At 33.5% G+C, this 15413-nt stretch overlaps 2 protein-coding genes across 2 annotated transcripts in view; both read left to right on the top strand.

The window, feature by feature from the left end:
* LOC148302462 (dual 3',5'-cyclic-AMP and -GMP phosphodiesterase 11-like) overlaps nucleotides 1-10651 on the top strand; it is a 168510-nt gene extending 157859 nt beyond the window's left edge. The window contains exons 17-19 of the mRNA XM_088271576.1: nucleotides 663-894; nucleotides 1783-1866; nucleotides 2671-10651. Coding sequence (XP_088127702.1) covers nucleotides 663-894; nucleotides 1783-1866; nucleotides 2671-3039 — 685 coding nt within the window. The 3' untranslated portion in view covers nucleotides 3040-10651. The remainder of the gene's footprint in view (nucleotides 1-662; nucleotides 895-1782; nucleotides 1867-2670) is intronic.
* Nucleotides 10652-13072: 2421 nt separating this feature from the next.
* LOC148302461 (uncharacterized) lies at nucleotides 13073-15116 on the top strand. The gene is made up of 2 exons (XM_088271580.1): nucleotides 13073-13498; nucleotides 14614-15116. The coding sequence occupies exons 1-2, from the start codon at nucleotides 13148-13150 to the stop codon at nucleotides 14965-14967; spliced, it is 705 nt and encodes a 234-aa protein (XP_088127706.1). The 5' UTR covers nucleotides 13073-13147; the 3' UTR covers nucleotides 14968-15116.
* The last annotated feature ends 297 nt before the right edge of the window (nucleotides 15117-15413 follow it).

Genomic DNA, 15413 nt, shown 5'->3' with positions numbered 1-15413 from the left:
CGGCTGCAGAAGATACAGAACAACGTCTCGATTGAAAGCTTCACATTATTTATTTACAACCAGGGAGGAAGTACAAGGATTGTGCTATGTGCTCTGATCAAAAATAAAAGGTGGAAGAAAATAAACCTTTGATATTTTTGCAAAACATGTGGGGCAAAACCTTTGTTTATAGAATATTAATTTGGATTGGTTTTGAAAAATATCATTACAAAATGAATTGTGAAGATTAGAATTAAGAATTACAATAATGTAGTTCCAATGATTAAGGAAACACTTGAATGTATAATATGTTATTATTCAGATCTGACGATGGAATTTTAGCTTCCGAAACTATAGTCATTAATAAAACTCAAGTGGTATATAAACAAGTGTTTCTTTAATCATTGTAACATGTCTTACCACAAAGTTAATGCCGAAACAATTAATAAAATACAAAGTAGTTCCATGTAATAACTCGTTTTTATATGTATAAGAAAAAACAATTTTATTTATAAAAAAAACTTTAAAAAATGCAATTGTGGCACGGACCCGGTGGACATTTTTGGTAAAATGTGAGTTTTTCTTATCATCATACATTTTACAATAGTCCCATATTAAGGCACATTGAAACAATGCATGTGATTAAACTAAGGTTAATTATTTCAATTGTATACATCTTTCAGAAAACGGGGAGCTTTTCTAAATCTAGTCGCGTCGGAGGACAACAACCGCGACCCGGAGCTGTGGTCGTCCGAGGAGAACCGCACACTGCTGCGCGCCATGACCATGACCGTGTGCGACCTGGCGGCCATCAGCAAGCCCTGGCCCGTGGAGGAGCGCGTGGCCAGCCTCGTCACCCGTGAATTCTTCCAGCAGGGAGACATCGAGAGACACGAGCTCAAGATCACACCCATCGTAAGCTTTTGGTCTATTCAAACACCGGAAACACCAATTTCTTCTTTCTGTGCCACTTCTAACGAAGATCGGCGATCATCATGGCTATTTACAATTTTGATGCTGCAGCTCGGAACAGAGATTTGGTGGCTCTGCCAAACCATTGTCGTAGGTTTTTCAGCCATGATGTCCTTCGGCGTCCTTGAGTTCTTCGCCCTTCAATCTTGCCTTGTATGATTAGGTGGAGAAGACGATATTTTTCATTTCTCATGACGTGTCCGAAGTACATCAGCTTTCTCTGCTTGGTGTTTGATTAAGGAACTCCTACCAACCATCAAGAAACACCGATAATATAATATTATCAAATCTATCTGGTAGTTTGACTTTATGAGGAATTAAGAGATAAGCCGTAGGACGCAGACTTGGTGACAACTCTCGTCAAGAAAAGGCGATTCAGTTGGCTTGGCCATGTACTCCGCATGCCTCCCGAGAGCCGCCATCAAGCATGCCTCTTTAACAAGCATCAGGTTCACGCCACCCTGAACGATACTGCTGACAATTCATCGGCAGTTCGTGTCAGAACTTCGGGACGCGGATCTGACTTGGGAGGATGCAAAGGAGCTGGCAGCCAACAGAAAAGCCTGGAGACAGTTTGACAATAATTTATATATCGCCATTTTTGTGAGAAGTGACATCAAAGGCGCTTTAAATTGTTTAGTACAGATATTACATTAGAGATTTTTTTTTCAAAGCAGTAATTACAATTTCAAAATGTTTTGTTCTTCATAGAAAAAATCTAAAATTGGGCAATTTGTTTATACAGCCGTGATCATATTTCACGGGTCAGATGAACCGCCCGCAAACCCGTGTTATAACCATCTTTCACTATATTGTATTTTTTTTCTTTAGGACATAATGAATCGTGAAAAGAAAGACCAGTTACCAATGATGCAAGTTGGATTCATTGATTCCATCTGCCTTCCCATTTACGAGGTAATTTTTGAAAACACTTATTTATGTATTTCATTTTAAATAACATAAAAAATCCCTCAAATTGATATTTTTGACTTGTTTCATGTTGATATGAAATGTGTATTATTTTTTCCATTTTTTATGAAAGAAGATGTAAGTTCGGATATCCCAGGGCTTAAAACCTTGCATTTGGTAAGCCCTAGGATGCTCAGACATCCGTCTGCTTTCATAAAAAAGGGAAAAATGATACATGTTTCATATCAACTTGAGGCACTTTTAATATTTGCATCTCATCCGTAGGGTGAATAATCCAGTATCCTATATAATAACAATATTTACAAAATTTTGAGTGTGTCCAAATACTTGTTCATAAAATCTGGATTATCTCCAACTTTCTTACATTTTGTGAACAAGTATTTGGACACACTCAAAATGTATTATGAGCTTAAATAATAAAAATGAAAATGATATTTTCTGGCGTTTCTCATGTGTGTGATTATAATCCAGGATTCAGACCTCACATAATAATAAAAGAGTTTCTGCTCAATAAAAAGCTTATTTTCATCTGACCAATAGATGTCTCTAGTGAAGTCTAGTGATTCAGGAATAATGTTTCAAAATTGGTTCATATGTAGAGAACTTCCAAGAATTTGAGTAGTGATGATGATTAGAATTGGTGAATGTTACACGTGTGTAAAGTGATCACTTAGACCAGCCTATGACGGTCGTCAGCCCCGTAAATGCCCAGACTTCCATATTCTTCTTCATCTTTGATGAGATATCAAAAAATAAAATAACATTAATATTGTTAATATTTATCTGTAGGCATTCGCTGTGCTGTCTCCTAGCCTCGACCCGATGGTAGATCGTGTCCGGGTCAACCGAGAGCATTGGATCCAGAGGGCTAACGAGGGTTCCAAGCTCGATGGCGAGTCGGAGACCTGCGCAGACGGGACAGGGAGTGACGTGTGTCCGGCCACCGATCCGCCATGCGACGGGCTATCCAGCCTCTCCAGCATAGGGTCCTCCTCTCCCGACAACCACAACGAGGACTTGAAGTACAACAATGACAGTGACGCCGACAAGTTGCGACTCTCGGAAGAGAACCCCATCGTGGGTATAGTCGGCAACGACCGAAGTGCTCCCATCGCAGTGCCCAATAGACGAGAACATAAATTGAATCATGACAATTAGTTTAATTGATACAAAGTTAATAGTGATGACGCATCGCGAGTGGATCCATACTTAGTTAATTGTAACGCTACGCAACTGAATGGGGATTGGAATCTTTATTTATTTTCGGAAGAAACGAATCGTTCATTTTGTTATCCCCGCAATCCTCTAGCAGAAAGTTACGCCATTCTCCGTCGGGAGGGACATTGCAAATGCAAATTATTTTATTTTTAAGATTTGCTCGTACTTTATTTATTATATAATTTTAAAAGTGACACACTTAGTTTATTATTTACTCAGTTCCTCGCACAAAACCTATGTTGTAGTCGGTGCTTCACTGCGCTACAGTGATTCCCTATTTCTAACTTGTATTTCCCGGTACTCGACTTCGTTTCCGTTGCACTCAGTTGTGCGAATGTTTGGCCTCCGCTGTTGATCAGTCAGATCGTATACTGTAAGTAAAGGTAAGTTAAAACATGTACAAATTCATTAAATACCAACTAGACAAATTATTGCATTTTTACTCACATAGATTTGTAATTTAATAATAATATCTACGATGTAATCCTATTTTTTAAACGATTGTTATTAACCAATGAACTGTTACTTTTGAACTGGATTATGTAATTTCTACAAATTGAACATCATTTTTCAATAGTACTGTTTACCATTGAACATTCTTAATTTACTTAAAGTACCTAGTGGGAAATTATGTTGAGACCCGTCAAGAGATAAGAGTAATATTGTCTAGCACTAAGCGGTATATGGATACCGGGAGAGATCACCTGATAACTTACGCAAAGTCTCTACTTAGTGGGAAGTTGTATTGGGACTCTTCAAGAAACAGGAGTAATATTGTACTAGTACTAAGAGGTATATGGATACCGGGAGAGATCACCCAATAACTTGGGCAGTCTCTACCTGGTGGGAAGTTGTGTTGGGACTTGTCAGGAGACAAGAATAACATTGTCCTAGTACTACAAAGTAAATGGATACCGGGAGAGATAATCCGATAATTTGCTCAAAGTCTCTACATAGTAGAAATTTGTATTGGGACTCATCACAAAACAGGAGTAATATTGTCCTAGTATGTACTAAGCGATATATGGATACCGGGAGAGATCATCTGATAACTTGCGCAGTCTCTACCTATTGGGAACTTGTGTTTGGACTCATCAGGAAACAAAATTAACATTCTCTTAGTACTATGTACTCTTATACCTCTGTATATGGATACCGGGAGAGATCACCCAATAACTTCCGCAAAATCTCTATCTAGTTGCATTGGGACTCGTCAAGACAGGAACAACATCTTCCTAGTATTACGGGGTATGTGGATACCAGAAGATACACTCCCAAATTCCCTCAGGAAAGTTAGCTGTTATAGAGAAATATTTATTGTTTAGATTTTAAGCGATTGTGAAATTTAAAAAGGAATTCAACATGCAAAGTGATGGACTGATTAATAATAAACACCTTTCATTGATTGTTTAAATAAAGTTACAAAAAATACAGCAACTGCATTATTCAGCTTTACATTTATATCTTGTTTACATTTATACAGAAAATATATGAAATGTAAAGGAATAAATTTCATTTCACATCCCAACAGATCTTATGAGATGTAGTCAAAATCGATAATTGTACTTGACATAACATGTTAATCTGATATCCAAAGAATTTCGACATTTTATAGATTAAGAATGTACAAATACTATTTGACATTAAAACTCATTCCCAAACCTTACATGATGATTTAATTGTTAATATTATTATTTTTATATGATACTTTGCTGGTCCAAAATTGTCAATAGTTTTTTTTTTTCAATGATAAATTAACACTACAAATGTTTGCTACATCCTTAAATAATCCTTTTATTGATACAACTTTTATGGTACTGAAATGAAAACTTATGTTTGATGAAATTAGTTTTCTGCAAATCGTTTTTAAATGTCTCAACTCCGCTATAAAACGAGATCACTTGACTTTTCTGTAGTTTTTTTTGTATTTTAATAACACTTCAAATCATGGTTAATATTTTTGTTTTAAAATGTAGTTTTCTTCTTCGTGGGTACAATGATTGGTCTGCTTCTTTCATGGTCAGTCTCCACCCGTCTCTATCCTCCGCTCATCTCTTCAATTCGGTCTACCTGCTACAGCGCATGTCGGAGATAATCTGTTCGATATAGTTTAAGCGAGGTAGTCCTCTGTAGTTTGTGCCTTCATACATCGCTCACTCCTTTCAAGAACGTCATAAATAAAAAATCTTCAATTTCAGTTGTGCATGTTTTTGAAATGCCCAAAAATGTACTATATCCCAGTAAAAGAGGCATATTTTTAATTTAATATTTACCCGCTACAGGGCAGAAAGTGTTGTATTTGCATTTTTAAGAAAGGTATTGTTTAATTATTTTTTTTTAAATACACTCAATATTTTTCAAACGGAGAAAGAACCTTCAGGTTTTTCCTAAAAAGATCTGTTGCACAGTAAAAAGTTCAACAAGGGCTTGATATTTATTTTTAATGCATTGTATTATATTTTTAAACTTTAAAAACATCCTCCTGAAAAATCAAGTTTTTTGATTTATGACATTCTTGAAAGGAGTGAGATATGCGCCCTCTACAATCGTAAGAAGCAGACCTGGGTGTCTTTTATTATGGCCTATCCATTTGGCTCCCTGTTGTGTTACTTTATTTAGAAAGCATCTACACTTCCCAGGCCTACTTGATACTTTGTTGTTACCCTGTATCTTCCGACCTATGAATCCCCAATATACGCCTGTAGGACCACATCTCAAATGCCTCTAGCCGCCCTGTAAAAATGTAGGATTATATATACATACATATATTTTTTTATATATACATACATTATTTTGTGGTATTTCATTTCAAATTCACTACTTCAATTTTTATATTACATAGTAAGTACTTATAGTTTACAATTTCTGAGTTTTGAATGATTTTTATCAAAGTTAGTCTGCGTTCTTATTTGTGCCAGAAAACTCAATATATTAAGGATGTGACAAATACAGACAATTAGTATTTTTAATGTTTTCATTTGTGAAAATGAGACAATAAGTTGATAATACCTAATTCTATAGAGGGAATACATCCCAAGCATTTTAGTCTTACGTATGTTGTTAGCGGGCTAACAAATATATCTATACTAGACCAGGTAGCCGCTTATTTTATCAATCTTCATTTTGATAAAATTAGTCAAAGAATATGAATTTAAAACAAATGATTATACATTAATGTTTTGTAACTCTTTTATTAAATAACTTAAGCTTTTTTTCATGTAAAAAGAAATAACTTTTATCTTTTATTTTCATTCCACCTTTACAATTTTAACAAATTTTTCTTCTTGTTTTTATATATATTTAAATGTGCTATTTTTTCTTTGTCATTCTTAGCCCTAGAACACGGGACTTGTTTCAATCTACCTTAACCTGTCTGGGTGTGAGTTTCTCCGGACAAAACTGTATCTGAGGAGTGAATTTGTTTTTGTTTTTTTTTTACTTTTAAATGTTTATATTATAGTCGATGCAATAAGCAACATGTTTTCTCTTTCAAGATATTTACATCAGTAAACATGATTTATATCAAAATTATCGAAATATCGATAAATCATGTTTTTAACATGTTTTGATGTAAATCGTGTCATAAATCATATTTTGTATCGGCCGTACATGTACGTCCAAACTCCTTTGAGAAAAGTTTGGTATGGCCGTACATGTACGGCCATACTCCCGGACAGGTTAATACGGGACTATCGTAAAATGCATGATGATAAGAAAACCTATAATTTTACCAAACATGTTTTCTAAAAACATTTAAAAAATAATTGCAATTTGTTTTTTGAGAACTTTATGTAAAATACGAACATAAAATATTGGTAAAATGGTAAAAAAAGATACATGCTAGTTGCTCCTTACAAATTGGATGTCCTTTGTAAATTTTACGAATGTTTCGTAATCTAGGGTAAAAAGGTATGAAAATGTAGTATTTTTTAATTTTTTTTTTCTTCACCATAAACTGCTTATTCTTAAGGACGTTTTATTTACATTTGTCGAAATAAGAAAAATAAATCTTTAAATTTTTAAATAGAATTCCATCAATTAATTTAATTATGAATGATGTGCTATAAAATTATATCAAAAAAATGTACAAAAAATTATTCAATCTTTTTCCGACCCGAATGGTGCATAGGGCACTGCATCGCATTGATCCTTAATTCAATGAAGGCGGGATCAGTCCCGCACTTCAAGTATCAGTCCCCGGTAATATTAAATTAATTAATAGAGTGAAAATCACTTTGTGACACATATTTATCTTGACCCCATGAGAATCGAACCCGGACCTCCAGCATTGCAGCCAAGCATTCTAACTAACCTTAAATGAACTCCTTTTAAAAACTCCCCTTTTTTTTGATTTATCGATATTTGACGAACTTTCAAAATGAAACTTATAGACAATATTTTGGTGTATCCAAATCTTCGTTCACAAATCTGAGTTTATTACACACAAGAAAAACTTACTCAAGCCAACCACGAATGGTGCCGAGAACTCATATCTGAAAAAAGGTGCAAATTTAAGGATATATACAAGTTCCGAAATTTGAGTAGTGTGGGTAGAATGGTGAACGTTACACATACATAAATCGATCACTTAAACCAGCCTATGACAGGTCGTAAGCCCTGTAAATGCCCAGACTTCTATCTACGTTGAGATGTCAATGTAACCTCATCATCATCATCAGCCTGTGTCCGTCCACTGTTGAACGTAGGCCTCCCGCATGAGTCTCCATCCTCTTCGATCCTCCGCCTTCCGCATCTAGGTCACTCCCGTCACTCAATGTAACCTATAGGTTCGTTTTACAGTAATCTAATTATTTGTACATTTTTTTATCTAATTTTTAAAATATGTGTAGCATTCAGTAATTAAATAGTTCATGGCAAATGCAATACTTTTGAAAATTGGCATTGTTCCCTCTTGATGTTTGAGAAATAGATGTATTATATTTTGTGAACGAGAGTGATTTTTCTTATGAGCTATTAACGGAAAGTAAATTAAATATAAAATCAAACAGTCAAGGCTAAAGACGCTTAATAAATCACGCTTTGACCTGACGCAACTTCTTTAAAAATAAAGAATAAGAGAGATTTTATGTGAGAGACAGAGGGAAAGACCGTCTCAAAATGAATACAATACTTTGACGTGCCCTACGTAAAATGCTCTAGCTAAATTTTTGTCAATTTTGAGATATTTGGTGTATGTTATCAACTGACCGTTATCTACAAATATATATATTTTTTTAACCATATCCGCTCCCTAGGTGGAGCATATGGACTCCACAAACTGTCTCCAGGAGCAAATATAAACAAACAATTTTTTTTTTTAATTACGTCTAGTTTTCAGTATAAGACGCTATCTACATCGAATTTTCAAAATGAACTCCTAAAACGCTAACTGCTTAATTTTGACAAAGCATAAAGTTTTAAAACGATTTAACACATTATTTTATCGTGTTTTTAAATGTATAATACTAGTTTAGAATTTCAGATAAAACCGTTAATTACTTAAAAAAATATGTTAAAAAATCTTCTAAGCTCTCTCCTGAAAAGTAATAGATTTGCAGATAGAGTACTTTACGTAAGGGCCGTCAACATCATATGCTTTTAAAAAAAAATTATGCAGTATTTACACTATCATTAATTGATGCTTGAATTGGTAATATTGTTATAAATGGTTTGTGATAAAAACATAAGATGTGACTAAAATATGTGACTAAAATATGAGATTTATGTCCATAATTTGATATTTTCAAAATAACAAGAAAAATTTCATGTATTGTAGGTTCTTATTGATTCGTTGGGTATGTTAAAACACAATAATAAATATTACTTACAAAACGCATTGTACATCATCTGTTCATATATAGCTTGTGATGTGTACATCTACAACACGGGCATGCGTGACACATATTATTTAATTGCTTTGTATTGTGTATGCATCGCACTCTTTTACTCCACTCCTGTGGCATCAGATTGTGTAGCTCTCTTTCCCTTCTCTCTACGTTATATCTTTCTTCTCTCTCGTGTAACAAAATGTGTAACCTTAGAATTTCACTTAGTTCAAGATACCTTTTTAATTTTTTCATGGTAAAAATTTTGATGACTGGAGCTTTTAGTATAAATTTGAACCTAATATTACCTCTATCCTGCCTATGATTAAAAAAATATTGAATTATATTAATGAGATGTCATTTTGTTTGATAAACTTTTGTTGGTAATCCAATGCAATTGTATACTGGTTATAAAAAGACTAAAGTATAATATTTGAATATATTAATTTTTATAAAATATTATAATGTTTCTTTTCCTCTTTATTGGAACTTGAGAAATGTGTTTTTATTCACTCCTTAATTGTAAATATTATATTTTAAATTGCACAGCAATAATTGTATATAGCTGTAATGAATTTGTTTATTGCAATTAGTCATTTTTAGAATGGAACCATTAGTTTATAGACCCTTTGTGCAAAATTTAATATGCTCTCTCTTTAATATTACAAAGCCGATAATAAAAATATATTCTATCCTATTGGAATATTCTAAATTGTGAAATTACCAGTTAACGCAATAACTTAATAAACATATTGTAATAACGAATGATGATAATTGTTCTTTAAAATGAATGTGATAAGTATACCTGTTTATTTAATGTTGGAGTAATTATTATTTTCATGTTTATCAAGTCAAGTGTGAAATTTGTAGATATGTACTTCTTAAATAAATTAATTTAACGGTAAGTGTTTGACGCGGTACCAGTGCCATATATATTTGCATAATGATATTCAATGGGAACAAAAAGTTTTATTTATTTTATTTTACCTTTGTGTGTTAATTAACCTGTCCGGGAGTATGGACGTAAATGAATGTCAGTGCGAATTTTCCTTAAAGGAGTATCGACGTTAATGAACGTCGAAGTCCGTCTGTCAGTTAGTATGATGTAACTTGTATAGCAATGACATCTGTGGATATTTGCGTGTAATTTTGTCATAATTGAAAAATATTTCTAAAAGGTGTTTTTTTTTCATTTAATTATTAACATAATTTCTATCTTCATAATACATCAGTTTAATGAAGAAGAAAATTTTTTTTTGTGTAAAAAGAACCCACTCCATTTATTTTTGTACTCCCGAAAAGGTTACACAAATTTTTGTTCTGATCATTAAAAAAAACATTAGTCTTGAATACAATGACCAATTTATGCACAAAAATGTTATTATTCATTACCGACTCTCGGAAGCTTTTCTTCAAGTATTAACCTATATTCTTAGCACCCTACATAGTTACAGAAACTTCACTGCTTCTCTTTAGTTTATCAAACAGTCTTTGAATCTAAGCAATGCTACAAGAATAACGATAAATTGATTCTATGATTAAGTAGATGTAACTATATGTTCTATTGTATTTATGAAGTGTGCATTAGTAACTGATGCGATGGGTTGAATATTTTTTGTAAATCTTGTAAATTATTATTGTAAATTCTACCACATAAATTTATTTTATCAGATATAGAAAAAAATAATGGCGCAAAAAATAATATATTGAATAAACACAATTCTTTATTCTATTTTCTTGTTTTATTTAACCTATCTAAGTAGGTAGATTTGACCAAAGTTTTATGAATACTATTTCACTCACTCCTTTCAACAACGTCATGTATCAAAAAACTTGATCTTTCAGGAGATCGTTTTTAAAGTTGCGTTGCTGCACAGTAAAATTGAACTTTTTACTGTGCAGCAGATCTTTTTAGGAAAAACCTAAATGTTTTTTCTCCATTTGAAAAATATTTAGTTTATTTAAAAAAATTATTAAACAATACCTTTTCTTCAAAATGCACAAACAACATTTTTTGCCCTGTAGCGAGTAAATATTAAGTTAAGAATATGCCGCTTTTGCTGGGATATAGTACATTTTCTGGGCATTCCGAAAATATGCACAACTGAAAATTTATGATTTTTGATATATGACGTTGTTGAAAGGAGTGAGCAATTTGTCCACCTTCATAGTGTAATGGTCAGCACGCTCAGCTACCATACTGTAGGTCCCGGATTCGATTCCCAGTGGGGGGGTCGAATAAATAATTTTATTTTTCACTCTAATATTTATTCAATATTACCCTAGACTGGTACCTGAAGCGGAGGGCTGATCACCTTTCCTTTATGTGCTAACGACCAAGATACACTGCGTTTATATGATGCAGTGCTCTATACACCATCGGGTACCGATAAGGGTTTGAAGAAGAAGAATTTGTTTAAATGATGTCAAAGCCATTATCCGGATGAGGATCATCTCCCGCCATCTAAAGTTGGCCATCCGCAATGATGAGGAGCTCAATAATCTGCTTTCCAGTGTGACCATCGCTCAGAAAAACGTCCTACCCAACATTTTGACCATGCTCTAGGCAAAGAAGACCAAGAAGGTGTAATAATACATCGGCTCCCCAATTTTTTCCCTCCAGACTCCACCTAATCGACTCACAGAGACTGATTGATGACTTTTTATTGTTCATTGTTATCATCATATCATTACCCACATTGTTATTTATCACATTGAGGTAGTAGAAAATGATGATGTATAAATTATCCAAAATTATTATTATTACACAACCATGAGTATGATGTTAAGGAGTAGCCCTTTTAAGGTTTGACCAACAGTATTGATGCTGGCCCTAGCACACACCTAAACTATTTTGACTGCATATGACAATATTAAATTTTCAATTTATTTCATCAATATTTTTTTTTATAGTAGCACTTATGGATAGTTTGTTTTTAATTTTATGTTGAGAAAAGAGGTGCATTACTTTATAATAATTCATTAAAAGGTTCATGTATTTGTATTTATTTTCTGGGAAAATTTAATGCATTATCAAATGTGTAATCGAAAATGTATAAAACTACTAGGTATGTATTTGTAGATTTTATGTAGGTAGGTGTATTTTTTTATTTACCCTGTTTTTCACTATTATTATGTTATGGCAACACTAATGTTATGTGATTGTCGCTAATCACCAATTGTCACTTTGACATTTCATACATATATATAAAATAGCAGGGGGGGTCGACTCGTAAACGTCAGATTGTTCAAAAAACGACCAGAAAATGACGAGACACACTAATACACTAACAAAAACACCAAAACGGGAACGAAAAATACGAGATACCAACAAGTTGTTCAAATATTTCAAATAAATATAGACAGACTATGGTTATAGACAGTTATCGATAGAAAAATAGAAATCCGTCTATGAAGAACTTCATAATATTGAGTATTATGCCAAAGTTAAAGTTAAATTTTGCGTATGAAAGTGTAGTTTTTCTTACTTAACACAACGCTCCCTTGAACTTCTGCAGCACCCCCCAAATGCAAAAAATTTAAAAACGCCTAGCCAGACTTCCAAAACGCCCACAAAGGGGCGCTGGCACCCCCGTTAAGAAACATAACCTCAGAAAGTGGTGGGCACTCCTTCCGCCCTTTTAAAATATTGTATTTTCTAGAATTTTAAATATAATATAGTAATTTGAAAATTCTATCGTTTTTGTTTTTGTTGAAAAGCCTTATATTTATACATAGTTTGGGATAATAATTTCAAAAAAGTTACCATTACCATTTACCATTGTAAGGCTGAGTTGAGTAACCATTATTAATCGCCTGAACTCTTTTTATAAATGTCGCGTTTTAGCCGTGACCTTTCTATTTTTGTTTACACTGAAATAAATAAATTTAGATAGTGAAATATCTTCTTTGTAATATTAATATTATAATTTTGAAAATATGTTATGCAACAAATTTAATATTAATACCATTTAACCTGAAAAATGAATGATAAATATTTCGGCGGGTGGATTTGACATTCAGCCGCGGCGAAGTCACGCCCAGCCGTGAGCTTAGTACTTCTAGCCGTTTACGTCACTTCCGGCCGCTGGCGAATATCACTTCCAGCCATAAAAAATCGAGGTAGTTGGCGGTCTTTATATAAAATAGTTAGTCTGTGATTTCATATATTTTCGTATGACCAGCTCTATATTATTACCCGATTATTAATTATTATTCTCACCATGTCTCTACGCTCTCAAGTATCTCGTTGGCAAGGGGATTTGACGTTACAATTTGTAAAAGCATATTTAAAGTATGAGTGTTTGTGGAACCCGAAACACGAGGATTACAGGAACAGGAGGAAGACGGAAGCGGCTTATAAGCTGATAATCAGCGACTTGAAAGATCTGGTTAAGTTAGACGTAAATAAAGTCAAAATAAAAATCAGGAGTTTGAGAACAACTTATAGCCAAGAAGTGACGAAAATACTAAAAAACTCGACCGATCCATATCACATGTATGAGTCGTCTCTCATCTGGTTCCACACAATGGATGATTGCTTAAAGGATATTGTTTCACCACGCGGAGCAATGGTTAGTCTTTAATTTTAATCCATAGAGATTTTTAATATTTTTTTCGTATCTGTATATCGGTAGTGTAAAGGCAAAGTGATATATCTGTCTCAGACCAAATTTTACAGGAGAGCAAAAACAAACTTGTGAAATTAAATAACTCATTTGTTTTATATATTTTTATATGTACAAATCTTAAGAAAACTAAATAAGTATTGCAATTACAGCTTTATCCTTTTGCCAGATTATGGAATACACTATTTTAGACATTTTGTAAAACAAACTTAGAAAATGAAAAATTTGACAGATATACCCCGTTGCCATTACACTGCCGATGTATTGTGGGGGGCATATGGATTGCACTGATTACGGTGCACTCGTAAACCTCCACTTGTCGCTCCTCTGACGCGTTTAAATAAGGGTGGTAATTAAATTATATAATCACTTACTTGATTCCACATTTTTATTCCGCAATATTTAACAATGATATAGAACAACATTTTGAGTGTGTCCAAATATTTGTTGACAAAATCTGGATTATCTCCAATTACAGGAGTTATTTTCATATTATTTTTTGACATCTCACCAAAGAATAATAATAATTCTTTGATGAGATGTCAAAAAATATTATGAAAATAACTCCTGTAATTGGAGATAATCCAGATTTTGTGAACAAGTATTTGGACACACTCATAATGTTGTAAGTAAATTATCTGGTCAAATTATAACCTTAAATAATAAAAATAAAAATGATATTTTCTGGCGTTTCTCATGTGTGTGATTATAATCCGGGATTCAGACCTCACATACTAATAAAAGAGTTTCTGCTAAATAAAAAGCTTCTTTTCATCTCACCAATAGATGTCTCTAGTGAAGTTCTAGTAATTTAAGAACGATGCTTCAAAATTGGTTCAAATATATATAGAACTTCCAAGAATTTGAGTAGTGTGGTTGTCAATAGTGGGTAGAATTGGTGAATGTTACACGTGTGTAAAGTAATCATTTAAACTAGCCTATGACGGTCGTCAGCCCCGTAAATGACCAGACTTCCATATTCTTCTTCATCTTTGATGAGATGTCAAAAAATAAAATGATATAGAATGCTTATTACTACGTTATATCAATTTCCCTTGCAGAATTTGCATAGAAACTCGTCGGATTGGAATGATTCTTGGGAAATGGAGTCCAGCGATGATTCTAGGGATAGCGTCGAACATAAGGACTACACAAGAGAACCATTGCAGAGCATGGACTCAGTCATCCTCAAGGACCCTATTTCAGACACGTCGGATATGGATCAAAAGAACAGCACTCCCGGGTTATTTGACTCTCCTAAACAGTCCTCTTGTGACAAAGTCCACGAGGATGAGTATGACTTGTTTGGAAAATATGTATCGGCTCAGCTGAGGAAACTACCCCTTCGAAGTTCCATGAAGAGCAAAATGCACATACTTAATATTCTGTCAAAAGCCAGGCTAGCGAATACTTGAAACCTTAAATCCATCCAATATATATTTGACAACCTAGCAGTGCCTTCTAGATCTTTTGGAGATAAGGGATTACATGCTCCTAGGCCAGGGGTCGGCAGTTTGTCAAGTGAGAAGAGCTAAATTCTCATGGAAACAGGATAACAAACGGACCAGAGAGCCGCATTTATATCATACACGTATCGCTCACTCCTTTCAAGAACGTCACATATCAAAAAACTTGATTTTTCAGATCGTTTTTAAAGTTGAAAAATATAATAAAATGTATTAAAAATAAATATCAGGCCACTTTTTGAACTTTTTACTGTGCAACAGATCTTTTTGGGTAAAACCTCAATGTTATTTCTCCATTTGAAAATATTTTGTTTATTTAAAAAAATAATTAAACAATACATTTTCTTCAAAATGCAATGACAACACTTTCTGCCCTGTAGCGGGTAAATATTAAG

The sequence above is a fragment of the Brachycentrus maculatus genome, unplaced genomic scaffold (assembly GCF_059751285.1).
Source record: "Brachycentrus maculatus isolate JH-2025_06_01 unplaced genomic scaffold, ASM5975128v1 h1tg000452l, whole genome shotgun sequence".
Classification (NCBI taxonomy): Eukaryota; Metazoa; Arthropoda; class Insecta; order Trichoptera; family Brachycentridae; genus Brachycentrus; species Brachycentrus maculatus.
Note: the sequence above shows the minus strand (reverse complement) of the source record. Positions and strands in the feature narration are given on the sequence as shown.

Coding starts and splice junctions, on each gene's coding strand:
- LOC148302461 (XM_088271580.1), top strand. CDS start 13,148: ATGTCTCTACGCTCTCAAGTATCTCGTTGGCAAGGGGATTTGACGTTA. Junction 13,499..14,613: donor TTTCACCACGCGGAGCAATG/GTTAGTCTTTAA, acceptor TTTCCCTTGCAG/AATTTGCATAGAAACTCGTC.